The 27,735-nt window shown below is 37.1% G+C and overlaps 1 protein-coding gene across 4 annotated transcripts; it reads right to left on the bottom strand.

Annotated features, from left to right (window-relative positions):
- Positions 1–2,494: 2,494 nt before the first annotated feature.
- Positions 2,495–27,735, bottom strand: VSTM2A (V-set and transmembrane domain containing 2A). 4 transcript variants are annotated; one of them, XM_040081381.2, is made up of 6 exons: positions 27,614–27,700; positions 27,199–27,231; positions 24,760–24,926; positions 23,599–23,649; positions 19,918–20,254; positions 2,495–4,006 (listed from the first exon to the last, which is right to left on the bottom strand). In XM_040081381.2, the coding sequence occupies exons 2-6, from the start codon at positions 27,227–27,229 to the stop codon at positions 3,918–3,920; spliced, it is 675 nt and encodes a 224-aa protein (XP_039937315.1). In that variant the 5' UTR covers positions 27,230–27,231; positions 27,614–27,700; the 3' UTR covers positions 2,495–3,917. The 4 variants fall into 4 exon arrangements, with proteins under 4 accessions (XP_039937315.1, XP_039937291.1, XP_039937298.1 ...); XM_040081357.2 differs by having other exon boundaries at positions 27,199–27,735; XM_040081364.2 differs by having other exon boundaries at positions 3,847–4,128; positions 27,199–27,729.

Genomic DNA, 27,735 nt, shown 5'->3' on the forward strand with positions numbered 1-27,735 from the left:
GCACTGGTCACTGCTTCCTAATTTTATTTGAACAAAGCAAAATTACTTTAAAGATTGAATGTGAAAAAAAAAAAAATAAAATTTGAGGGTATGTTCTGGTTTGAATCACAGTAGCACTGAATTAGATGAAAAAATATGAACTTCCAAACAGTCCTATTATTTTTGCCATGATGTCTTATGTTTATACCTACTTCTGATCTTTGCCTTCAGGTAGTGCTGTAGTATAAATATTTAATATTGAGAATGAAAAAGAAATAACAATTCCTTCTGATAGATTCAGTGTTTACCATTCAAATTTTCTAGAACCTTTCATAAAAGGAGCTCTGAGGAACTGTCAATCTTAAATTAGTCTGCCAAGCTTTGGTCTGAGTGCTCCTCATGCTCCACAAATTTCTTTGCAAAGTCTACCAAATACAATTAAGAAAGAGATGTTCAAACATGTTAAGCAGCAACTTCTATGCACAAGGTTCCAGAGCTTAAAAGAATATTGGTAACCCATTGAAAAGGAAAATTTTTGAGACAGGCTCTGTTGCAGTAGTAATCCCTGGCAGCAGTACCAAAATGCCACGGATCTTTTTTTTATGTAATACAAAGGGTCTCAGTGACAGCTCATGTAGCTGGAACGTGTTCCTTTTAGCCTGATGATACATCTGATATCAAAGTGTGGGAGTGTAGATGGCATATACCTTGAAATACAGAAGTGTTTCATACTCACCCATGCTTAATCTTCTATTAAAAACAAAACCTGTTGAAACGACCTGAAGAAAGTCACCGTATGCAATGAGGCTTTGGGCACACAAATTGAGAATCATGAGTCATGTAAAACACCATCTCAAAACTGGACTCTTTTTTGTAAAAAGTTGAAGGACATTAAGTTGAGAGATGTTACGACTGCTAGATGCAAATTGCCTTTCTAGATACCCTACTAACAGGGAGCTTTTCAGGATTTAATTAAGCCACTTTTTAAAAATCTATTTTGGTTAAATCCAAGCTAGAGCTACAACTGGAAGAAAATGGTAGTAGTTTCATTTCCATGCCAAATATTATTCTATTGTTTTTCTGTTAATAGAATACTTAAAAACAAGGGTGTCTACTGTTTTAACTCCCATTTTGAGAAATTCTAGGAGCTCCAGGCGGATTCTCAATTTGAAGAATAGATGCTAAGACACAGTTTAAAATTTAGAAATGTACCTGCTCCTGTAAGGAGATGTTGCTGCTGCATCCACATAGATTTGCAGAAGCTAAAGCTGTGCTCTAGAACTGCAACCAGAAGGTTTGCATCACACTAATCCAAGTGGTCTAGAATTCTGCTTTTAATATCAGCTCATTCTTTAATCTGAATTCCTAGTACATGGTGATTTATATTCAAGCAGCGAACAGCATAAAGCAAAACACAGTATCAGTTTAACATAGTAACAACTTCAGCAATGTGAGGCTAAACTGTGCTGTCAAATGCCATATGTCATGATGGATAGTTTCTATGTGCATACATGGAATATTCATACAAGATATATGGATACAGTAAACAAATGAAACATGCGACATTAAGCATTTGGTTCCAGTTAAGACCAATGGAAACTGAAGTTTCCAAGCTCTGAGCAGGAGATTCTCACATCATCAAGTCACAGATATCCGTTTCAAAGGGAAAATGGAGATTTTTCTCCAGAACTCTCAAAGTTTGGTTCCACAGATGTGTTCAGAAAACGAGACTTCAAAAAAAGCTTTGACCCTTTACTTTTTTTATCCTCTTTGTGTCCTTTCTGATCCACAATATTGGCTTTGATTCAGAATATTTTAATGGGAACAGTTTTTAATTTCTTGGTCAGTAGACTGATAAACTGTTATAACTATGGAGAAAAACTTTCTCAACATACAACATTCCAAGTGGGTCATAAATTTTATGTTGAAATAAAAGAAATTTTGACCTTTTTCTCCTGATGGTTACTCCTGATTTCTTTGTATTATGGTGAACTTCTGTGCTCTTTATTACTGCTAAGAATTGTCTAAAGAAAGACTGACTATTCCCGGTCAAGCCTATACTACAGAATTTATGGGAAATTAGATCTGCATAAATATGTTATCCTCTTTCAAAGCATTAGGTTAACAAAATGTTGATTCTATGCCTTTATTTGTTCTTTATCCTATGAAAGTAATGGGAAAAAACCATCATACTTATGAGCATTTTGAAATAAAACGTTAGGCCTGTAGACCACAGACTCTTCTGCAGTACTTACAAAGTGAGGAGAAATCACACAGCTGACCACACTGCAGCTACTTAATGCTGCTATAAATAGATTATAATAAGCATGTGGTGTATGTGATTGTCTGTGCTGATAAATGAAAGGGTGTGAATTTTTCAGCATCAGTGGAAAGACGGGAAAAAGAAAAAAACCTTCCTGATTGCAGCTGCAAGTGGTAGCAATTTTTGCTTCCTGCATTAATGAATGTAATTCATGTAACACATATTACATCATTCAACAGCAAAATTCTCACATTCAATTCACAGACAAAAAAGTATTTTAATTAAGAATATCAATGAGTAATGACAATCCACTTTCAGAAAAAGCAAAGAAAGACACTTCTTTGGCCATGTAGAAGGAGCTGTGATGCAAATATATTTTATCAGTGTAATAAATTCACTTTTCTAAAACTCTTTACCAAAAGAACATTCTTAAAGACATGTTCTGGTTTATTTGTCTATTTTCTATTTCTTACCTTTCTTTATGTGCAGTATTTGACTGCAATCCTGCATTTTACAGTCTCTAGTGATTGAATTGCTTCATCTTCTATAAACATCACAAGTTCAAAGAGCTTTTAGTATCTGAACTCCAACACAACATACAAACTAAAATAATTCATTGTCTAGAGACCATAACAAATTTTAATGTGCATTTACAGAGTAAACAGAGGGCTGAAGGGAGTCAAACCAGTCAAAGTGAAGATATGCATTACAAAATCCACACATTACTGAATTATAAACTAAAAAGTGGTGTTTTGTAAAAAAATAAAATAAAGATGTTTCTTGGTGGCACGACATAGATAATATTAAAAACTGGCTTGCAGGAGGACCAAAGTATGTCTACTCTGAAGTTATATCACACAGACTGTAAGCAATTTACAGAATTTAAGTTAGTTTTGCATATACAGGAGTTGCAAAATTAGAGAAAACACACTGAAATATAGAACGCACACGCACAAAAAAAAGGATGTATATATATAAACCTCCACATAGTCATCAGGGGTTGGCCTAAGCTGGTACTTGCCACCATTGAACAAGAAACAATCAGAAAGACAGGAAAAAAAAACCTAAAAGGGGGAAAAGAATAATATATTGAAAAGTAAAAAGAAAAAAAAATCTCAAAACAAAAATATCCTCATATGTCTTTCAGAAACAACATCCCCTAGGCTGCTGAGCTGCTTTGTAGAATATATTTTCTCCTCCCTATTCCTCATGGGAAAAAAAAAAAAAAAAAAAAAAAAAAAAAAAAAAAAAAAAAAAAAAAGTTTGACTGTATCCTATTTATGCTAAATCACTATGGTTTGTTTCATTGTTTGGCCTCTTTTTGCTTCCAGGCTGGAATGGTTCTTTCAGTGTAGGAAATCAAATGTCATCCATGGTTAATTCTGTCATACTGAGGACTCGCAGGCCAACCCCTGAGAAGTCAAGGATGAGGCTTCTCCTTGCCGAAAGAAAAGAAAACTAGGTCTTGCTGTTACAAAATATTTGATTACATCACACCAGTTCTCTTCAAATAAAATATCAGTGATACGCCAAAGAAAATAAGATATATCAAGAAAACATGTGGTATCCTCTTCTTTTTCATAATATTTATTTTATTTTATTTCATTTTATTTTATTTTATTTATTTAGTAATTTTGTTTGTACTTCCTGAAGAAGGTGCTCCTTGTGTAGAGATTTAGAGTACATTGGGTGCAGAGTGGTGGTTGGAGGTTAGGGTCAACTTTGCTGTCCGCTCCGTGGATTTTACAGGCGATTTGCTCTTTGCTTTAAGAAGAGAAAGTGATATTGGAAAAAGTCAGCACTTTTAGATTAAAGCAAAGCACCCTTCACAAAGCCACAAACAAGAAGCAGGACAGAAAGTCCATGGCTTGTAGCTATCCTCGCACCTGCGGAAGAAGTTATAAGATATTCGCTCATCTTGCAGATTTCCAATGCTCCTTATAAGGCTGTTTTAAACATATACATTTATTTATTTAATTAGCTCGCCAGGTTGGCTCTGGTGCCCATGAATGTCTTGGCATGCACTGCAAATAACAACACATACAAAGTATTTCAGTCCCAGGGAGGGGTTTTTTGTTGTTTTGATTTGCCTTTTCTTTTTTTTTTTTTTTTTTTTTCCCTTGTCTGTCTTTTTATATAATATTATCTATGAAACCATAAACCAAGAGGAACAAAGCCAAACACCTTCCACTTCAGGGTGTTCTTTACAAAACCATTTCCAGCATCACATCATTGACTGCTAACAAAAAAAGTCATCTAGTGGCTAAAGAGTGTTTTCTTTTAAACCAGAGGAGATACAGGCAAATGGCTGTGCTATTGACAAGGGGGAAACAGACTGCCAAAAGGTTTGGACTATTTATTTTTGAGAAATTATATAATCCCAGATTTTGTTTGCTTTTTAAAAAGCTATGAAAACAATGGTCCATATAATTATTTCTAAACCCAAATATAAATATATATATATATTTATATATAAATATATAAAATACTTTATATTTAGTATGCTAGTGTAATAAAACCATTTGGCGTTAGACTGATTAAACTGAAATGTTCATACACCACAGACATGATTATTTAGTTGTCTTACATGCCAAGTCTCAGTGCTTGATAACTCCCCGTTATCATCTAGAATTACATTCAGAATTTGAAACTAATTACTTGAGGTCAAATCTATAAATGTAACTTGATAACATTGTAAGCAGAAGTTCAGATTATAACAAGTTGATCCATGATTAATAGATTTGATATCTGTGCCGTATATTTGAAAATTATAAATATTATTGATGGTTAGAGGCATCTGTCCTATAACAATGTAACAATGGTGTTATAAGCAATCCAAAATAATGATGGACTTGTAATAAACTATTGTTTTTGTTTTGTTTTGTTTTATCTATTAATCATGTATAAGACATTTTTGTAAAGAACTTAATATGAAACTAAATTATGGATTTCACTGGAGTCCCCAAAAGCACATTTATCTTATCATAAGGAATATACACAATGAGAGCAAAAGAAATACATGCAAGTGCTCATTTTTAAAAATTTTTCTGATGTAACACCATCCTCTGTATCTGCTAACTATAAGTGAAGCAAGAAGTATTTCTGTTTCTGTCTTTAATTTTTTCCTTCTTGAAATGGGGATTAAACTAAATCACAGATTTTAGATAAACACTGCTTGCTTTGATAAATACATGGTGTGAGATGCTACACATATAGTGGTTGCCATAGAACACTCCTAGTCCTCTGTCACATACACAAGACCTTCTAAGCAATAGTGATATTTCAATTATATGTTTGAACTTAATTGCTAAATAAATACTACCTTTTAAATGAAAACTTGTCTTAAAGATATTACTAAAATTTTTCCAAGAGAAATCCAAGGGAACTTTGAGCTCAGTTTCTACTGAAAGAAGGCATGAGTGGGAAGCTTACTGCTCCCTCGCCCATCTGGTAACATTACTTGTATGACACTGCCGTAGTTTACTGTGCTTCTCAGGACACTTGTTCTGTATTACAAACAAGCAAATGCACAAGCAAATTTGCTGCAGCTTTTTCCTGTGTGTTGTTCTCACACAGATGGTATTTATGATCTTGAACTCAAGACTTCAATTTCTGGTTTTGGTTTTACTGCAGCATGACTTTGTTCTCTCTCTCTCTGCAAAAGCTATCATTTGACAGATTTGTATGAAGGCTTGTCTTTCCCTTATGAGGTTAGCAAAACTTAGAATCTTTGTTAGTGTTAGATAATTTCCTGATGTATTAATATTTTTTTTATATATTTTCTATTGTTGAACCAATGAAATATTTCTCAATACAACTCTAAAGAATCCTTTGGAGATACATTTCGTCAGAATAAAATATATATAATGGAACTTGGAAGAACCTCATTAATGTATTTTAAAAGAGTTTTTATAACAAGTAATGATGTTAAAATATGAGAATTTTAAAGCTGTAATGTGCAGAAGAGAAAAAGTATGATATGAAATAAGTTTAACTTAAAATATGTTACAGTGGGAAAAGCAGCACCATACTTGCAGACCAAATATCCTCTGATTTTTGTTTTCATTTTGCTTTTTTCAGTAATTCAATCTGTAGATCCCCAAATTAGGGGGTAATACAACATGCATACATATGATCTTTTTATTTATAATGTTCAGTTTCTGCATGTCATGACTTCCCTCCAATTCATTTCACTTCACATGTTCAAGATCCATGTTCTTCTCTAAATAGCAAGTTTGTTTAGCTTCCAGGGGATTTAGATTAAAAAACATACAGTAAGTGTAAGCTACACAATTCTGAACATATTGGAAAAAAATAGGGGAAATAACAACTAAAACAATTTCAGTTTCTGTGTGAAGAAAGGGGCTATCAGGATTTTTGGAAGAAACCTGTAATAGATTGTGTCCTTTGAAAGGTTTGGGGAACTGGTTATTAGATCTTAATCTGATTTAATAGTTTCCAAAATGCTGTTTAATCCAAACAGAGAAATTTTTTACTATATATCAGCCCACATAAAATTGATTTCCAATAGACAGTGACATATATGGCTATTAAGTGTGTTCTCAACTTTTCTGTGATGCTTTATGAAATAGAATTGAAGTTTAAGTATACTAAAGCTTCATTTTTCTTTTCCAGAACAAAAGAATTGTATTTTTTCTGAACCTAAGTATTTGTTTAGATTTCACAAGAGTGAAAGCTGCAAGGGTAGAACAAGAACATAGCAAAACTGAAAGCAGCTTTTTCATATTTTTTTTTCCTTTCCCTGTTCTGTCATTTTTGCTCATATTTTGTTATTTTGTTTTTCATTTTGAAAAAAAAAAGACAAAAAGTATTCATAAATTTCCATTTTGATTTAGAATCTGGAAGACATAGGGCACTTAAATCAGAGACTCGATTCCACAGTATCCACTTCCATGCAGGTCTGGTTTTAGTCTACCATTCTGACTAGGACTTGAGCAGTGTCACCCGAACTGTGAGAATGTTAATGTAAGTTAAAGGATGTCTATCTGGCTGTGGACTTGCTAAACAGATTACTCATTATCCCACCATTTCAAGCATTATTTTCCAATTAACATAATGAAACCTAAAAGAAATTTTATTGCAAGTCAACAACACTGGGTAAAGCTGGACTGGAATTATGTAATCCTCAAAGACAGTCACTCAGAAGAATTCATCTAATGTATGTGTGTATTATTTCTACATTATTAGTTAAATTCCACTTGATGTGTGGGTCAGACATTGTCACTACTCTCACAGTTTCACCTGTCAGCCACGGGGATCCAGTTAAATTCTTCTTGTGATATGTAAATCCCCATTAGTGGTCTTTTATTTCCTGCTCCTAACATATATCCAAAAGGGCAAATGTCCCTGAAATACTTCTCTTTCTCCTGTAAACAAATGCTATATTGCCAAAGGCATGTGATGACAAGTTTTTGTGCAACAGCATGAAAGATTAGTTCATGCCATTAAAGTGTTTGAAACTCTGTTTTATTTGAATTTATTATTTACTTAAATGTTAGGAACACACACACACACACACACGCACGCACACACACACACACACAAAAAAAAAAAAAAAAAAAAGTGATAAATAATTGTAACCCTAATGTTTAAGAAAGTCTCTGTCACAAATGCTTGTATTTCGAGGCTCATAGTATATGAATCCCATAGCTAAACATCAATCTTTCCCTACTAAGGAAATTAATTTTAGAGCATCTAAATATAAAATAAAGCCATGAGATGTTATAAATTCTTAGTAAAATGCAACTGGTCAAAAATGTAGTAAATCTTTCCGTGCCTGAATACAATCAAGCATGATCCCTTGCCTTCACTAAGTTTTGTGTCTGATACATGGGATTTGGGAATGCAAGCAAGGATGGTTGGATAATTTTGCCCATTTATTTTTCACAACTGGATGAAACATTGAATTGTGAATAAAGCAACTGCCTCAGGAACTAAAATTTTAGCATCTTCTATTTGCAAGAGTGTCTTACATGGTAAATCACCCTGGGTCTCAAACAGTTTGCATCTACCAGAATTGAAGTTTAGCTCATTTGGCATTCCTTGTGCTTACTAAGGTTTAAGATTTCTCTGGGATGTAATAGCATCCAGAATTCTGAGTCTCAATACCTCTCAGAGCCTCTGAAAATTGTCTCCTTACAGTTATGTGTACAATGCACAGTGTATTCTCATACGAAAACCAGAAGGAAATAGAAAATTCAACAGCATTTCTTTACTTTACTAAACATACACGTTTACTTAGGGTATCCTTGAGTTTCCTTTGAGTAGTAACCCACTGATCACAGGAAAGAGTAATGCACTAGTAGAATCCTGGTTTTCTGCTGACCAGTAGAGGAGAAATACAGCCAGTCACACAAAAGTCCATCCCAAATTCTCTGTACATATTACATTAGACCAAAATATAAATACATATATTTCAGAGACATATATTTGGGCAGTGCTGGGTATGAGTTAATTTTGTTGTTCTACTGATTTCTGAAATCACAGAGGTGTTGAAACATTAGAAGTTTCATTTTTCAGGATTTTGTGCTAAGATTTTCCATCTTTAATGCTTGGTTTTGCAACATTTAGCTTTGCTATATACTTTGTTTTATCTGTATTTAGATTTGAAATACTCTTCTTGTCAGCCCCAGCTGAAACCACATAAAACCATAATTTTGCCTTATTTCCATGTAAAGTAAGTAAAAGTTGCCTTAATTTTACTGGGGACATATATGAACCATAAGATTACTTGGAGGATATTTGCAGTTTTATTTCCATAAAGATAGGTAAAACCAAGTATGGCTGTTTTTATTTGAAATTTTATTTGAATATGTCTCACACAGGTTTTCAATAAATAGATTCTTTCCCTCTGGCCTACCGATTGCTATCGTTCTTATTCCTCTGAATTGCATAAATCACAATTGTGTATATCTCTTCTATAGTGATGGGATAAATATACCCACACTCGGGAAGAAATTTTCTTATCCACAAGTGTAAAGTCCCCCTTTCCCTCTTCAAGGGAATGACTTCCTGTGTTTTAGGGCTCAGCCATCTGTGTTTGATTTTGGGGAACCGAATGACTAAATGAAGATGAGCAGTAATTATCATTCATATTCAATGAAGACCCTTTTGCTTAGGCTTTTACTCCATCCTTCTCCATTGGCTGTACAGTAATCAGCTTAAAATAGTGTGATTTGTTCATCACCTACTGCAGAGGGCAGATGAATTTGTCTCACACAGCAGAAGAAATTTAGAACAGGTTATGTATTGAATTTCCCTGAAGTCTACTTGGACTTTGCATTCAGCATGTAGCTCTGTCATCTGATGACATTCCTTTTCTGTTAGGGATGCCCAGAAGTGGAGATGAGAAAGAGAGATGGGATTCTAGATGAATGCTTAATCCTTAGCTTTTACTAGATAAGGGACCCAGAGGTGTTCAGTCTTGTAATGAGGCAAAAAATGTTACAACTTTCCAGCCCTAAAGAGAGGAGAGAGTTCTCCCAGAAATCTGAGCCACAGTAACTTCTGGAGCCCAGTGTGGGCTAAGGCAGGTCACAGCCTTTACCTTGCTGCCAGCTACACTTCAGATCATGTTCTAATGCAAACTAGAGATGGAAATACTTGGAAGAGGAAAACCTGGAGGAAACTTCAAATATTGGTAGCTTGTAGGAATAATGATACCTAGCTTCAGGCAGTAATCCAGAGCAAGCCATAGTAAAACTATAAAAGGACAACAGATAGCAGTATGAAAGGAGAAAGAAAAGGAGGAAGAAAGAAGAGTAGGACTTTGAATGACTTCTGCATTTTCACAATTGCAAGATGAACAGGTGTGAAATAACCTGGAATTTTACATTCAGATCACTTTCTACATAATTCCTGACATTAACTCCTACCTAGAGAAACATTTAATTCTTGTCATTTTTGTCTTTCTACTAGAACATATCTGAGAGTCATCATTCCCTGTTTAATTCTTTAAAAAGTGCTCTTGTTCATATTTCATTTAATCTCACGAGCAGAACAAGGCTTCCTAATTGGGCCATCATGCACTATGAAGAAGCTAAGAGAATCTCTAATGTCTTTCTCAAAGATAAAAACAAGATTGCCAAAATGATTCAACCCTGTCATCCTTTTGCCTTGAAAAGACAGGAGGGAGGTGTGTGATCATTAGACATATAAATAAAATGGGCAGTTCATCAACATTTATAGATGTTGGTACTTTTCTGATGAAAGCAGCCAGAAGTGACTATTGAGTTTGAACACAGTATTTCAGAAAGATTACCTGAGTAGTGTACTTGACTTAGTCAATTTCTTCACCTTCCCTCACATTCTCAGGAGAATGACATTCTGCCTACAGTCACAAATGTCCAAACATCAGCCATTTGTAGCAGACATCCTATTTCTCTTCCTTCCTTTAGCTGGTGTTTGGACTTGCAAAGTTTTAAAATCTTTTCACATGTATAAGTAATGCATTGACTTCAGCTGTTTCTATTTCAGTCAGAGAGTACTTTTAAGGAAAATGGTTGCTAAAAGAGATGTTTGCATATAGTCTGTGAAATATCAGTGTTAGCTATCTAAATAAAACTTGTGCAAGAAGCAGACCAGGAAACAATGCCTATTGCAGTAGTTCAAAGCGGAGGGGGAGGAGGGCAAGCTTAACCAAATGGTAATTGATAGTTTTTAGTGATTCAGAAGAACTGGCAGTGGGGTTTTTGACTGCTCTGATCAGCACTGGGCAGTTTTCCTTCCCATTCTTCTCTTTCATCCTGTCTCTTATAAACATGGATAAAAAATATCTTGGAGCTTTTTTTAAGTGTGACAGAAAAAAAAAAAAAAAATAAACTGGTGCATTTGTATTTAGCTATATGAAATGGCTGATTCTAAAGCAAATGCATTTTTTTCTGACTGTTCTGTGGTAGCTCATCTTCATCCTGTACTTTCATATCGTTATGCCCTATACTGAATGAAGGTGGAATTTAGGCTGTTAACAAAAATGCTTGAATTGACTCTTTTTATAGCAGCTAGCTTGCGTTGCTGTAACTAAACATGACTCCAACACAAACTGTTCAGCATTTTTGTAATGTGTACATAAATGTGTGTATACTTGACACACACCACATTTAATTAAACAGTAAATGGAGCTATTTTTGAAAGATGCCAAAAAGTTACAGCAGGACTCTTATTGAAGTAAAAGATAATTGCACTTGTCTTTTTGCCCCTTTGTTTTTTGTACCTTGTAAATCTTTTAATCTATTGAAAAGAAAATTTAAGTAGGTGATACTTAATATTACATTATCATCTTCAACAGCACTGTCATGAAAAAACATATACAAAGAGGGTATTATAAAACAGAATTAAAAATATTAATTTTTCTAACTATTTCAATATGTTACATGCAGTCCTCTTTTTCTCATTTTTCACACCTGACACTTAGGCTTGTGTTTGGCATAGAGTCAACCTGGTCTCCCTTCATTTATATCATTTATATGAGCAATTTTCATGGAATTTAGCTAAGTTCCCCCTGGATGAGTGTGTTTTCTTCTGTCTGATTCCCAGCTGGTAAGTGTTTTGAGGCAGGGACCATTCCTCTGATCCTTTGTCTGCCTGGTGAAAAATGCAGTTGTTATAGAGATTAGAACAATGTCTCTGACTAACAGAAGCCTCTGTCTAAGAGCCATGACTCACAATTTTTTAATGGGTTTAGCTGGAGCAGTTTAAGATGATAGTGTCTCCACCTCTCTGCCTCCCCCTCTTATGGAAATTAAATCCCCAATAGAAGAAATGATACAAGCAAACCCCATGTAATCTCTTCACCTATCTCAATTTAAGAGGCCTGCTTTAGCTTATCAGCTGTCAAAGATGCCATTATGACAATATAGAGGCCTGACACTGTGAACTAGGAAAGCTGAGCAGTGGACACCTATTTCCTCCTGCCATCCAGATTTTGGGCAATAACTTCTGGTTGGAGCAAGACAAATACTTTGTGTGGCAACATTTTTAACTGCTAGAGCTAAATAGCGTTCACAAGACAAAGCCTTTACCCTTATTCTGTTATTTCTGTTTTGCAATTTTTTTTTTTTTTTTTTAAGGATGAAAATAAAAATTAAAAAAAAAAAAAAAAAAAAAAAAAATCACCCCTACAACCACAGTACACTAGTTTGAAAATGGTGGATTGTGAGAATGAAGCTCAAAGTATTTGTGCCAAATACATCTGAGATGTGGGATCAGTCATAACCATGAAATATCATTAATTAATATTCAAAGACTCTTCAGGTCATCTTTTGATGGTCACTGAATAATAGATATTGAATGTGTGGTAATGATTCAGAAAAGTACAAAACAGATAAATGACCTGTTGTTTTCTCAGTGTTTCAGACAGGCACAAACCTATGCAGTCATATTATCTAACAATTCTACTAAAGGGCCCTGCATCCTCTGAACATATAGCTCCTGTGAGATCTACTGCTAGTTCTTGGCTTCATGATTGATTTATGGTTGTTCTTTGACAAAATACCTTGTCTTTTGAACTCTTTCCTTCAGTAGCACAGAATGAACTGGAGATGGATACACCATCTTCTATAGTCTTGCTGAAGGCATTTTTATAATCCTTATAGCTCTGTGGCTGTGATTTGGTGGCCAAAATCCTCAGTCAGTGTCACAGGAACCAACAGCAGCTGAAGTAATAACAGCAGCAGAAATAGAAATGGCAGCAGAAGTAGCATCCAGATTTTTGCTTTGTATTTTTGTTGGTTGATGAACACAAAAGATAAATGTTTGAAGCACTGTAAATGGGGCTCTGCAACTAACTTTCACATTTTTATTCACAGAAAATTAGGCAGCTTTTTTTCCAAGATAGTAGCATTTGTGAGTAGGTGGGGGAACAAACTTCAGTGAGATGGATCTGACTAGAACACCCACACACAGACAGGATAACAATTTGCACTGCCAAAAAGTACAGTGGAAACTTCCTTATGATAGGGTAAAATGGAGTTTGGAGTAGAGTCTTCTTTTCTCAAGGTAGGCAGCAAGATCATTAGTTACTCTTCAAATACCACCCAGCTTTATCATCAACAAAAATTAATTGATTATTACTGTAGTGCAAATATAATAACAGTCTCTGGAATATCTTTGAAACTTTTAAATTAATTATTCAAATATAAAATCCCACTCTAGGGAATAAGAAGGCAATGAAATTGCTGAGCTTTCTAGCTAGTCTAGGCTAAGGTTTCAAAGGGAAACAGCAGGAAAAAAGTTGATCAAAGGTGAAGAAAAAGCACACAGAAAAAAATGAAGCGACAAAACCCACCATCAAGAATGCCCTCTCCCCCTGAATCTGTGAGCTGAAAAGAGCAGTTTTCAGGTGTTTTCCTTCCCTCCAGTCAGTTCCCAGAAATCTTCACCGTCCTAAACTTTTTCTGGTGGTACAAGCAGGGCAAAGCTTCAATTCTTCTTATAATTCACTCTCACATTATGAGTAGAAGAGAATTCATCTTTATCCTCATCCTTCAGACAATTTTTTTTGCTATTTTAGATGAATGACATCCTTTAGACTTCAGCAGAATAGCATCCGTTCCAGCCAGCAGATAATTGCACCCATTCTTTTTCATTTTATATGATTATGCAAAGGATTTTCATAATGAAGTAGGGCACCATAGATGGGAAACTTCCTGCTTCTCAACTGAAAAAAGCGAAAATATCCTCTGCTTTGCTGTATATCTGTCAAGTAACAAATGGGTTGTGTTCTGAAGCAAGGAAATCCCATCAGTTATTTCAAGAGCAGACCCTGTCACATATGCTGCAATCTCTGATGACCCAGTGCAATCTGTCTGATTGTGAAGCAATGAAAAGCAATTTGAGCGAGCTGACAAACAAATCATATACAACTTCCCCCCACCCTGGGTTGTTTTGGTTTTTTTTCCGCTTCTTCCTTTATTTTCTTCTCTTTGTTTACTGAATGGGTGCCCACCTGCAATCTTTCCATTGGTATTTACCAAAGAAAGTTGTACTAGGCATGTAGAACATAACTACTGTGATTCTGCTACTCTGGGAGCTCTTGAGTGGTCTCCTACCAGACTTTTGTAAGTGAATTTTGTTCTAAATGTGAGGTTAGTCTGAAAGGTTTATTTTTAAGTAGCTAAAAGAAAGGAAGACATATGATTTATACAGGAATGACAGAAAGTGAAACACACTGGTAATGTTACTAAAAGAATAGGAAAGATCTCAATACATATGCATTACATAGACTACAAAGTAGATGGGTAAAGGGCAAAATTATTTTCTTAGACTCTGTACATTTAGTTTCAACTGTGTATATTCTCACTGTTTCATGACTGGCTTCATAAGAGAAAAATAACTAATGCAGCATCCAAATAACATCATTTTGCACAAATTTGAGTTACAGTGATGCTGTCATATATTTAACCACAAATCTCATTATTGTCTCAAGAAATTTCTGACGACCATTATTTCTTCTTGTGATTTATTATTAGTGTTTAACCATGGGCATAAATAAGGTTGAAAATAATATCTCTGATTTCAGTGAGAATATGTTATCCGGTACTCAGTCTGGTATGGGCATGTGGGATTGCACATCTGCTCAGACTTATAGAACAAGAAAAAAAAACAAGTAGTGGTTGGTGATTGCTTTCTCCTCTTAATTCTCTAACCTGTGTTTTTAAAAGAGGGATAGAAATGAATAGAAATTAACAGTGGTATAATATCAGTGACTAGCAATGGCAATGAGGGATGGTCACGAAAGGGAGATAACGTGCTTGTGACAGGTGTTAGAACTGCAGATACACCAAGAAGAGTTTGTTTCTGGGTCTAGATGAATTAAGCACTAGGAACAGGATTTTTAAGTACTTGTATGCACTTTGTTCTATCAGTATGAGCACACAGATAAGAAATTAAGATGTGGGGTTTTTAAAAGAAGCATAAGGCATTATTGAGTTGATTTTGCCTTGGAAATCCTGGCCTTAAAAAAATAAAGAGTGGAGGGTTAGCTACTGTAAAGATGTTGCTTTATCAATGAATTTATTCAGAGTATATTAGCACTTCTCAGAAGATGTTTACAGTTTCAAGGTCAAGAGCTAACTAGCTATTAGGGCTACATCAACTAACATGGTTTGAATTGATTATTTTGAGATGCTAAAAGAAGTCAAGCAGCATCTTATCATGAAGAGGGAATCAAAGTGTATATTTCAAGTAAAAACAGGGCTTGCAGTGTATACAAGTGTAAAATGCAATAGTGTTTTTGCAAGTATTTCTGAGAACAGCTAAATAAGGTTCAAAACAAGAACAAAACTGTCATTGGGCTTTTGCTTTCATGAAGTCCAACGGAAACAGAGACTTGACTTTTTGCTATCCCGCAATCACAGTAATGGTTGGTGCCTCCCAACCTTATGGATAATCAGTTCCTAAAATAGTAACTATGCAAGCCAAAGATTATTTTAGGGAAGAAAGCAGTAATGGTGGCTGACACCTTGATGGAGGCTAGAGCAGACATTTTGTTCCTTTGCTTTGAAAGGAGATGGAACATAAATTTAAAAAAATAAAATAACCAACATGTATCCTGAAAGGTTTGTATCCTGAAAGATTCAAAAATGGACATAAGATTTGTGCTTAAAATAGGCTTATGATAAAAATTTTCTAGATTCTCTAGATAAAAATGGAGACAGGATGTCTCAGTTTATCAATATGAATGGACTGAAGAAAAAAAATATACTTTTTTTTTGCATTTCTGCCTGATGATAAGCTTCTCAGTGGGATTTATGATGCCAAGAATCCAGGTCATTATGCCTGGTAAGTACCACCTTCTCTTTTGAGTTCCTTTTCAAGTCACTTGTTGGAACTATGCCATCATCACAGGAAGTTTTGGCATGTAGATACCTTAATGGATGAATTTTTTACTTCATGAAAGAACAAAAAGTTGCTAGAAATGTGCAGAGTCTGTACATAAGCAGGCAGAAAATTGACCTAATTGTCACTTCTTCATTTGTAATTCTCTGAGACTGATCTTCTTGAGTCTGAAAAGCAACTAATGGCTTTGAGTGCTTTAACAGAGCATTGGCAGAAAAGGAAGAGCTTGGGGGATATACTCATTCTCAGCACAACAAATTCTTCAGCTGGTTTTGTTGCTATAAATGTTGAGTGATTTGAATGCAGGCAGCGGAGTTAGTTTAGATTTATAGCCATTAAACAATGACATTTGCTGTAGCTGGGAGGTTATTTAGCATCCTTTAACATGATTTCATTTTAGCTCTCGGACCCCATTTAATTCCTTAGAATTGCAAAGCTTTGTCAAAACAATGTACTTTTACCTTTGGACTAAGATAGGTTGTTCTGAATTATTCAGAAAAAAAAGAAAAAAAGTCTGTCACTCCACCTGCATAGGACATTTTTTGGATGTATGCAGATTACTCTGTCAAATTACTCAGATTCCTATTAAGCTGTGATGGGTTACTTCATTTGCTGCAGCCCATAATTACAAAATGAAAGGGTCAAGATGTGTTGGCTTTAACTTCTGCTTTCCTGACTTTTTTGACTTTGAGATAGTAATTTATCTTGCTTCTTAGTATATTATATGAAGACTCTCTGTGGGAGATGTTCTCACTAGCTATTTCTTCCTGTACTGAATCTCCATTATGCTTACAGTAATAAATATCCTTTTTTTTTTTTTTTTTTTTTTTTTTTTTTACACTCACATAATATTTTTCAGAGCAGTGCAAAACACTGAATGGGCCTCATAGCACTTTAATTCATCAGCTGTGGCTTTATAGCTCCTTGACAGTTATCACAGATATTCTTACTTCTGAGCAAAGTAAGAGAATAGAAGAATATCTGTTCTGCTGGGAAGTGTTGATGTTTTAAAATGGCAGTGACTGTAAAATGCTTTTATAGAGCTACATAGTAAATATTTATTGTTAAGAAAGAAACAAAATTCGGCACTGTGCTTCAGGGTAGAAGGAGTCAAGTAGAGTGTTATCTACCTTTAAAAAATAAAATATTCATATAATCAGAGTACATTTTTCATATATTAGTAGCTGAGTTCTTCAGCAGTAGCTGAATACAGAATTCCCAATAATTCCACAGTGTCATGTTTCCCATTGTTGTAAATGTATTTCACAATAATCTGTGAGCAGTAAAATTTATTGTTTGCCAATAACTACATACCAGCTCTCTATACTGAAGAATATTTGATACCATTACCTATGGTTAATAATACTTTTCTCTTCAAGCAGTAGTGCTGAAGTCAATGTTTTACTCAACATGAACAAACATCACAACCTGTACATCTTTCAATCACAAATATGTACTTAATTATGATACATTTGTATTCAAATGTGGTTCTAAGTTCTAGGCTGGATGGATACATTGCTTACATATAATGTACATTACACAGCAGTCTTGTGCATGTATAAATATAGTTAGCATGATGTTAAAGAGGGGAAGACTTTCTCATTTGATAAAGTAAGGAGGTTGTGTTGATTCTGTATCATAAAAAGATAGACTTTTAACATCTATAATGCCTCATTTCTGCTTTCTTTGAGGTCTCACAATTGGCATATCCTCTCTTCAGCTTACGTTGCTTCTCTAAGTTAGATAAAGCTAAAACTCCCCACTTCCTTGTGCTCCTGTGGGTATTTCTATTACTGTAGAACAACCGTAAAATGGAATAAAAAATCCAAATCTCACCACAGCTGGAAGAGCCAGCCCAAGATATTCTCAAGTAAAGGAAAGCAATGCTTGGCTCTCAACAAGAGAACTGATGTTTAAAATCTGATGTCAAAAATATCACTAATCATTTGTGTAGCAAGTGACCATTAAATTGAAATTAAGCATATGAGTGACTCCTGGTACACTTTTATTTCTTCATTACATAAGCTACACCTCTGATGAATGCAGAATTTGTCTGTGCTTTGTCATAAAAAAATTAACTAATAAACTAAATTATATTTTATCGGTTTAATTTTTAGATTATTTTTGAGAAGAATTGTCTGTACTTGATCCACATTAATCTTTGCTCAAGTAAAAAATTAAGGATTTTTTTTTTTCTTTTTTTTAAACAGGGATTGCTTGGACTAAGAACATAAACAGTACTATAGAATAAATTATATATCCAAAATGATTTAGTGGATTAGCTGTTTAGCACTCTTTGGCTGCAATGCAGTATAGTCTGTTGCTACATATTTCATAAACCTCTGACTATTTAAATTAATTTCACATAGGATGGAATAGAAAACAGGGTTTTGCCTTTATGGAAATGTCTGCTGCTTTGAAGTGTATGAGTCCAATGGAAAAAAAGAAGTATATACGTTTATCTGAAAGGAAAGCCATGGTAGAATTGTGGTTTTAAATCAAGTGAAATATATATTTTCTTCTAACCCCTTAGATATTTTTGGAAGAGTCTAAAAATGAAAGTGGCTCCATTTCAGGGAAAGAAAACTGAAAGTTACTTACATAAATTTTAAAAAGTGTATACAGAGGTGATATAGTGATAGTATATGCATCACCTTTTTTAACAGCAATAAGAATTTTTATACGAATAATCATATTGTTCCAATCTGTAAGGAAATGCGTTTTCCTTATGAGGAAGTCTTTCTAACTTATCTTGCCTGTAACTTTGAAGTGATTTTACAAGAGGTATGCTATGAAATTTGTTGTATTCAGTTTTTAATTTAACAACACAGTAGCAGAAAAAAAATGATGCATCAGTTAATTAGCTTCCATTACATATTTTAAGGTAGGTTGTGATTTTGTGTCTTACATTGGCCACAGTGTAAATAGAAGTAATTCAGAAACCATTAAACTTGCAGTTTGTTTTCCAGAGGATATTTAAGCATTTATATCGTCTCAGTTTTTTGTCTTGTCCATTTCTCTATTGCCATCATAAAGAACTGAACTGTACCTTTGCATAACTGTGAATTTTACAGTATCAATATAGAAAATGAAAACTGATATTGATTATAAGTTATATATGCAGTGTTGAGCAAAATCCCCCCAACAAAATGTATAGAATGTTAATTTCTACATGACATACGATGGAGGCACTGTCATTTTAACCCTTGATTCAATGGCAATGATCAAGCACCTGAAGATGACAAACACATATTCTCTGACACACCTGTGCCCTTTCTAAAGCCTGCACAACAGAGAAACTATCTGGTCTATCTAAGGTCTGCTTAGATTTAGAAGTCAAGTTCCTTATGAACATAGGATTGACAGTGAAAGTAAATTAATTTTAACAAATGTTGAAGATGTGTAAGGTGACTGGTGTAAAATAACTTAGGAAGAAACACATCTGGATGAGTGTTTTGTTTAATTTATCATGCACAGACATCTTAAAATGAGATGAGTCATTTGCTTACATGCCCCTGTCTCTCTACAAACACTACAGGGAAAACTAAGTTTTGATTTGAGAGCTAGCCTTAGGTGGGTAAAACTGGTAGAGATAAAATCCACATATAGAAGTTTAAAGTTTTTTGCTTCTTCTGCTCAGAAATTTATTCTTCAGATTTTAGGAAGTGAAAAGATCACAGGAAGAATAGAGCCAGAGAGAAGGAGGAACAAACAAGCACCACAATCTTCCTAGTCACAATTCCTGGTTACCTTATGGTTTAGCCTCCTTTTACATGCTGGTAAGCAATCAAATGAAAGCTCAAAATGCTTTACCATACCTGATTGTGGACTTTGTTTGGGGATTTTGGCTGCTGCTTCGGGGCTGGAGGTGGCACGTACACGCTGATTGGCAGAATTGTGGATGCTACTTGGGACAGCTGCTGAGATGTTTTTACGAGGTTTCATGTCTTGCAACCACATTGGAGATGCCTCAAAGGCTTGCATCCGCCGAGAGTGGCTGTTAGCATTGACTTTGAGAAATGCCTGCGCCTTGTATTCCTGAAGGTCTCCATAGTTGGCATCGGTCACCCTGCACTCATATAAGCCTTCATCCTTTTTCCTCACTTTTGAAATCTGCAGCTTGTGGGAGATGTCATTCCCTTGTACTTTTACTGTCTGCAAATTATCCAGGGGAAAAAAAAAGAACAGAGAAAAAACCATTGTCATGAATTCCTCTTTCTTAGGAAAAACTCCATGGGCATAGCACCAATTTACTCAATGGTGTGAATGTGCTTACTGCAGGAAAGTTACATCAAGGGTAAGTATGGCTAATTGTATCTAGGAGGATACCTGACATCTTCTTTCCAAATCTGCTTAGATGGTTTGCTCTGAAATCTAATTAGCCTCAGAAAAAAATCCCAAACTACCATGTTCACTCCAATTAATTGCTTAAGATCATGAACATTCTTAATGAGCTTTCTTACATAAACCTAGTATGCGTGCACTTTACTGGTTAAATCTTTCCAGTTAGTTGGCTTTATTGAATAATTCAGTTTCTGAACTAGTGCACTAACAATTTTGTTGGAGATGTTTGCCAAGACTTAAAATGTGTTAGTAACTATTTTTTTATTAGCTTGTATTCATCACTACATTGAAACTATTTTTACATTCAGTTTGTCTCCTTCAAGTGTGTCTAAACTTTTGGTATTTTTTTCTGTTAATGATATATAGTCATATTGTGTCAGGTTTTCTTTTATCTTGTTTATCTGTGTACTTATTAGAAGCACACATTCAGAATTGTTTTAAGAGTTGTCAGCTAAAATAAGACTCATTATTTATTTTTAATTATATCTAATATCTGAGTCCAACATAACTTATTTTTATTTCAGATAATTAAAACACACATGAGTAAATTATACATCCAGAAATGCGTGATAGGTATTAAGATGCATTGGGAAAAGTTAACACAGATTCCTTTCTGTACGTTCATCACTTTAGAGCATTTATATTTAATTAATTTTCTATTACTCTCTATCTGAATTAATATCTGTTGCCCCACAAGAACCCAGTTAAAAGGTGTGCAGTGGGATATAAATCTTCAGCTTTGAAGAACTTCTGAACCTGTTTTACTTCCACCATTACATAAACATGGATGCAAAGGTTGCTTTGTGTCACATCAATGACAGCCAACAAGGAGACATCAAGATGATGAGTGCATGGAAGATCAGAAAAATAGAGAACTGTTAGATTGAAGCTAGACACGTGTTATTGGGGATTGTACAATATATTGCCTCTGACAGCTTGGGCTACTGTAGTAACCAGTGTTGGCAAGGCACCTATTCTGCCTTCTTGATAAATTGAAGAGCAATAGTCGTGAATATGTCATCGCTTTAAGGTACTGGATGGTCTTAATAGCCTGTTGTGTTGTACCCAGCTCTGAATTTATACTTGGCAAACTGAGTGGAAAGTATGGATTACATACTTACAGGCATAATGTATGCAATATTAATTGCACAGAAAGTGCTGGATAGTTATTTAAATAATATTCAATAATAATATATCTCTACTGAACAATTCATTTTCAGCAAAAGGATTAAAGAAGATTCATATGAATGGAAAGAGGATTGGTAGCTTATATTGTGCCTTCATTTGTTCCTATGCAAGAGCCACGAAGTTAACAGTGCTGCATAGCCCTGGTGAGAAACAGAATTGTTTTTGACTTTTGCATTTCAAATTTAGAAATTGTTGCAGGCAATACATATGCATGTTTTCAGTTTGTGCTGCTTTATCATTTAGAACAGATAGAAATGGTGTATTTCAGCAAATATCCAGCATTTTTAAAAATATTTATTAAATGTACTTTAGTTTTCTCTTTCATGATGATAATTTACATTAGTACTAATGGAGCTGTGTATGCTATTAAAAAAAAGGCTACATTTGTAAAAAGTAGATAAAAAGTAGATTTAGACATCTACATAATGTTGAGTATTTTTATTACAAACATAAAATAAATGTTACATGCAATCTTATAGGATCACAGTGAATACTTTCTAGTGATACATAATGAAAGAGATTTGTAACTTCAAAGATGAGACATGCTTTACAGTCTATATTGTGTCTCAGTTCTTATGGATTACTTCAGGGATTTCAAATGAGTTAGTATTGATAAGGAATGAATTACCTGCTAGCCCTATGTCTAGTGGAATACTATCCAAGGACCACATGGGAGACTCACTTGTAAGACAGTCTACAAATGAAACTGAAAAAATGGTCCGTGACAGAAATCATTTCTAGTTGATGGTGGAAAGTATCACAGAAAACCTAAGTATGGCTAGAATATGAATTATATTGAACACAGCATACCTGAGTTCTCATTTATAAATGCCCTTCAGCTATACTTAGGTGCACTTTGACCAGATGCAATTGTTTGGTTTATTATTTGTAGGCATCAAAAACCAGCAGAGTAAAGAATTTGTCAGAAATTATTCCCCATTATTTGTTGCTCTCTTAAGCTCTGCTTCTACTTGAAGCCTTGTCTGTAGCAAAAAAAGCACTTCCAAAACGATTGTGCCACAGAAAGGGAAAACCCCTCTGGACTCAAATATTCCTGCTGCAGTATCTGCTAAGTATCTGTGTCTTTCCACTGCAGTGAACACCACACCATCATCCCACTACCATACATTTCTTGGGATGCTGAGGGAGGAGGATCTGACCTATTCTGAGGTCAGAAGCAGACTTCTGGCTGTGCCTGACTCAGGGCATGAGTCGGCTGTGGAAGGCATCCTCTCCCTGCAGGGAACCACTGGAGGGGGAATGGTGCAACGCTGCTTTATAATTCTGTTGAGATAAGATTCTGGTTTAATCTTCAAGCAGCAGATTGGTTACTCCAGTGTCAGAATCTCACTTTCCTAAGACAGTCTCTGTGGCGAAGAGTTGAGATTGCTCCCAATGGGGAGGTTTTGTCCAAAGCCTTTCTGAGCTTTTTTTCTGCCGGCGGATATGGACCTGAGAAAACACCCACTTAAGCAGTTGCACACTCCGCTAAAGGAAAGTGCAGCTTCATGGACAAATTTCAGCCTTAAAACCAACTTCTGCTAAGGCAGACTCAGCAGTTGCCCAGGGTAAATGAAAAGAAGACATGCAAGCATGGGTGCAGGCTGGATTCTTCATAGGGTAGAAACAGGGTCTGCCAATGGACTTTGCCTTGGCCGGGCTGGTCGATGCCTCCATGTCCAAGGGTTAGGGGGCTGCATGGGGAAAGGCCGTCCGGACACCTTCTGCCAGGGCCGTCAAGGAAGTAGTCACAGAATTACAGAACCAACTATACAGGTTGGAAAAGACCTCTAAGATCATCGAGTCCAACCGGTGAGCTGCGAGCTGCGGGCTGCCCCCAGTCTGCGGTGCGGATGGGGAGGAGACGCGGGGCAGGAACAGACTCGGCGCTGGGAGACGGGACGGGCCCTGACTGGGGAAGGGACCCCCGGCCGGCGGGGACTGCCCGCGCCCTCGTCGACACTTACACTGATCTTCGTGCCGTCGCTGTCCAGGTCCCGCTCGGGCAGGAGCTCCACCTGCAGGGAAAGGAGCGCCGCCGTGGGTCTCCGGCCCCCGCCCCGCTGCGCGCCCCACTCCGCGCCGCTCCCGCCCCGCCGCGCCGCCCGTGGAGCGGCGCAACGCGCCTGCCACCTGCGGGCCGTGCCGGGGACAGCCGGGGAACACCGGGGACAGCCGCCGACAGCCGGGAACAACGGGGACAGCCGCGGACGGCCGAGGGGCGCCGACCCCGGACCCTCCGCCCTCCCTCCTCGCTGGGGCGTCTTTTGCCGAGCCCGGTGAGGAGATAGCAGCGGCCATAGGGAGGAGCACTGCTATCCCGGATGGCAGTGTGATTGGACGTGGGGCTTGCTGTCCCGCTCAGAAGGATGAAGTTTGGCGTTTGGGGTTTTTACTTCTTTAGGGGCATTGGTTCCCCCCTGCCTCCCCGCCCCCTCCTGCGTGTGCCCTCCTGTGGCAGCTGCATCCGGAGTTAGGGCTGCCAACTCGACTGAGCTAGCTGGAAATTAAAAGGCACGTGTAGGATCTTGCCACACGGGAAATATAAAATTCCCACAAGGAGCAGTCTTGGGACAGCTGCTTTCCAAGGGAGAATGGAATAGAGAACAGGAACTATATATGTATGTATGTATGTATGTATGTATGTATGTATGTATGTATATGTGTATATGTATCTATGTGTATGTATGTATGTGTGTATGTGTATGTGTATGTGTATGTGTATGTATATGTATATGTATATGTATATGTATATGTATATGTATATGTATATATAAATACATACAGACATACATACATACTTACATACATACATACAAGCAAGCACCCAAATAAATAAATAAATAAATAAATAGATAAATAAGGGGGACTTTGGAAAAAACCCGTGTGGTTTTGTGAAGAGCCCTAGCTGCATCGTGGAAGTGAAAGGCACCAAAGCCACCAGCCTCTGAGGTGGGCATTTTTTCTCTGCAAGTTTCTGCTCTGTTACTTCACAGCCAAAATGAAGTCCCTAGGGAGATACAGAACCTCTGCTTCTTCCCTCTGCTCTTCCCTTCTTTCTTTCTCTCCTTTCCCCTCATTCTTTCTGTAGCATTCTCCAGAATGCCCCCATGGCAGAGGATCAGTACCTGAGTGCCTGTCACCTCTGCTCCAGCCTCTTGGTCCTCAGCTGCCCGCAGAAACCACCACTGGATTTCAAGGTACACCGAAGTAGAGCCACTTTGGAAAGCACAAGACATCTCCACGTTCTGCCCTTCAGTGGCTGTGACATTTCGGGGAAACTCTGTGAATTTTGCTGTGAAACAAATGCATAACATGTTACTACTTACTAATCATTTATGCTCTGCTTCTTGTGTTGTCTTTTTTATTGTTCTGTCCCCCCCCCCCCCTTTTTTAAATTCTCTGTTTTCTTTTCTTATTCCCACTCTTTTCATTTTTTTCCCCCAAGTTTCCCACAGATTATCTCCCCTGATTTTTCTCACACCCAGTTATGTTTTTCCTCCCTTATGCACAAATCCTCCCTCTTTACACTCTCAATTCTGCTCATGGGAAATGCTATAGATCCCCCTGCTTGCTCCCATGAGCTGGTGAAGTTTCACATAATTAGGTCCAAATACCCTTGGGCGGAATGCAGTATTTCACCAGACTCACGGAGGGATTTTGTACAAGACCACTTTAGGAGAGGGAAAAAAATCAGACTGATTTATTGTATTTTGTAGGGCTGAGCTGTAGAACTGTAAATTGTTAAACGTTCCACAGCCAGCTGAAGCGGCTGTTGGCACAGGCACCTCTGGGTACTCTTCTGAGTGAGTGTTACAATCAGTCATCAAATGTCCTTTTCAAAGGCTTCACCTGACTTGGTCAGATTCTGAGAACCTCTGCTTGCATAATCAGACCAAAAATCAATTCACCTTCTGTTTCTCAGTCCCAGCAGACACTTTGTGGAACTAACCTTCATATTTGTATCTCAGTCCTTCAGCTAACAGGATCTGCCCATTTCAGTTTACCACTGCTATATATAAAAGCTAACGTGAATAGACATTGTCCAAGACATCAATAATTCTTTAAGTCTTAGTCTTTACTTCCTTCTTATCCTTCCTACCACTCACTTTAAAATTGTGCAACATAATGAATCATGATAGTCAAGTGAGGGGGACTGCAGACAAACAGTCTAATAAATACCTGCTGTGGTTCAAGAAGAAGAATATTTGGAAAGACTCTGCAGTGTCTCTGTCTGTTATGGATTGCTACAGATTGACTAGAGCATATTATGATCTGAAGGAAATGTGATGCGAAAGAAATATTGCTCATTGTCCCCTCCCCTCTCCCCCTCTCTTTATACAGTCTTCCTAGCCAACATGGAATTGGTGGGATAATTTGGTAACCAGCGTTACTTCTCTTTCCCCTCACATTTGAGCTTGGCAACAAATACTTTCAAAGCAGCTAGTTTTATATTCCACGGTGCCCCTTTTTCTGACCCCCACCCCCACCAGCCAGCCACTGCTAGTCACCGAGTTAAACTGCCAAAAGGACAGTGCATTTTGTGTGTTCGGGGCTAGTAAGTTTGTTTGGGTTGGTTTGTTTGGGTTTTTTTTCTGTTTGCTCCTTCTCTCCCCTTCTGGTCAGTATGTGCGAGCGGCGTGGGGACACGGAGGGGATAGTGCCGGCATCCCCCCGGTGGCACCGCCAAGCGCGGGGAGCTGCGGGCAGGGGAGGGCGAGCAGGGGGGGCCGGGCAGGGGCGGTGGGAGGGGGCAGCGGGCGCAGGACCGGGCGGGAGGAGCGGGATCTGTCCATGGTGCTGACGGAGGCGCCGCAGCCTCGGGGTCCCGAACGACGGGCTTCTGCAGCGCTGGGGCTGCTTGAAATGCAAGGCGCGCCTTTCGGCGGAGAGGGAGGGAGGGAGGGAGGCGACGGGGGTGGGAGAGGTATTCAAAGAAGTCGATTTTGTCTTTTTTTTTTTTTTTTTTTTTTTTTTTTTTTTTTTTTTTTTGTGTGTGTGTGTGTGTGTGTGTGTGTGTGTGTGGAGAGTGGTAGAAATGCACATACTCAAGAAATAGGAATGAAGGTCTGCCTGGGGACTGCAGGATAATAAGATAGGAAAGGGGACGCAGCATGGAAGGAGACAGCAATATTTTAAGAGAAGAAGTAGGCTTAGCCAGCCAGTACTTGGTCTGAATGTAATAATTATGCATGCACGGGTAGGTGTTTATTGTATGCAAACATGCCTGTATAACAACATGCACAACCCAAACACATGCATATGTCCATTCCCCAGCACCCCTTCACTCTTCTGCAAGGTGCCTGTTATTTCCCTGTAAAGGAAACCTTTTATATCTCTGCTTTGGGAAAACTTCTCACTTCTTTTCCTATTTACAGGCAATTTTGTCTGTACAAACCAAATGTAAACCTGATGCTGGATGTCCTCATCTCTTGCATATTTTTGATGTTTTCATTCTTTTCCCATTTCTTCTTTTCCTCACTCCCTCTCCCCACCCCATTCCTGTTCTCAGTCTGTTTTAGCATAGTAAACCAGACACACACATATTTGACAATAAGTGATCTTACCTTGGGTAGAAAGTCCTTGTTGAATATACATAACTGAAAAGAAAATGAATCCAATATAAGCTAGAAAGATCCCCATCATCCCAAGATGAAGAAGTCACATCAGGATTAAAAAAAATAAAAAATAAAAAAATAAAAAAAAATTAAAAAAAAGCCAAAGGTCTCCTCAAAAAAGAAAGAACAGATATACGAGTGTGTGTATGTATTTCAAATATCTGAACAGAAAGAAATTTGCAATGTTACAAAAAGGCTCTGTATTGTAGCCCTAGCTGCGACACTGGCAGCATTCTGCTGCTCAGTGGAGCCTTTTTCTTTGAGAAGAGCGAGTATTGCAATACTGTGTGGTTCAGATGAGCTGTCTCAGGCGCTGTGTTGCTTGAAGTCCAGATACAGAGTAAAAAAAAAAAAAAACACAAACCGTTGAAAAGTGGGTATCAGCTGCCTTCTGTGCCTTTTTTCAGCTACCTGGCAGCTTCGTCCAACGTCAGCTCTTGCTGCTCAGGATGGCGTGATGACTGCCCTCCCTACACACTGATCCAG

The sequence above is a fragment of the Hirundo rustica genome, chromosome 1 (assembly GCF_015227805.2).
Source record: "Hirundo rustica isolate bHirRus1 chromosome 1, bHirRus1.pri.v3, whole genome shotgun sequence".
Classification (NCBI taxonomy): Eukaryota; Metazoa; Chordata; class Aves; order Passeriformes; family Hirundinidae; genus Hirundo; species Hirundo rustica.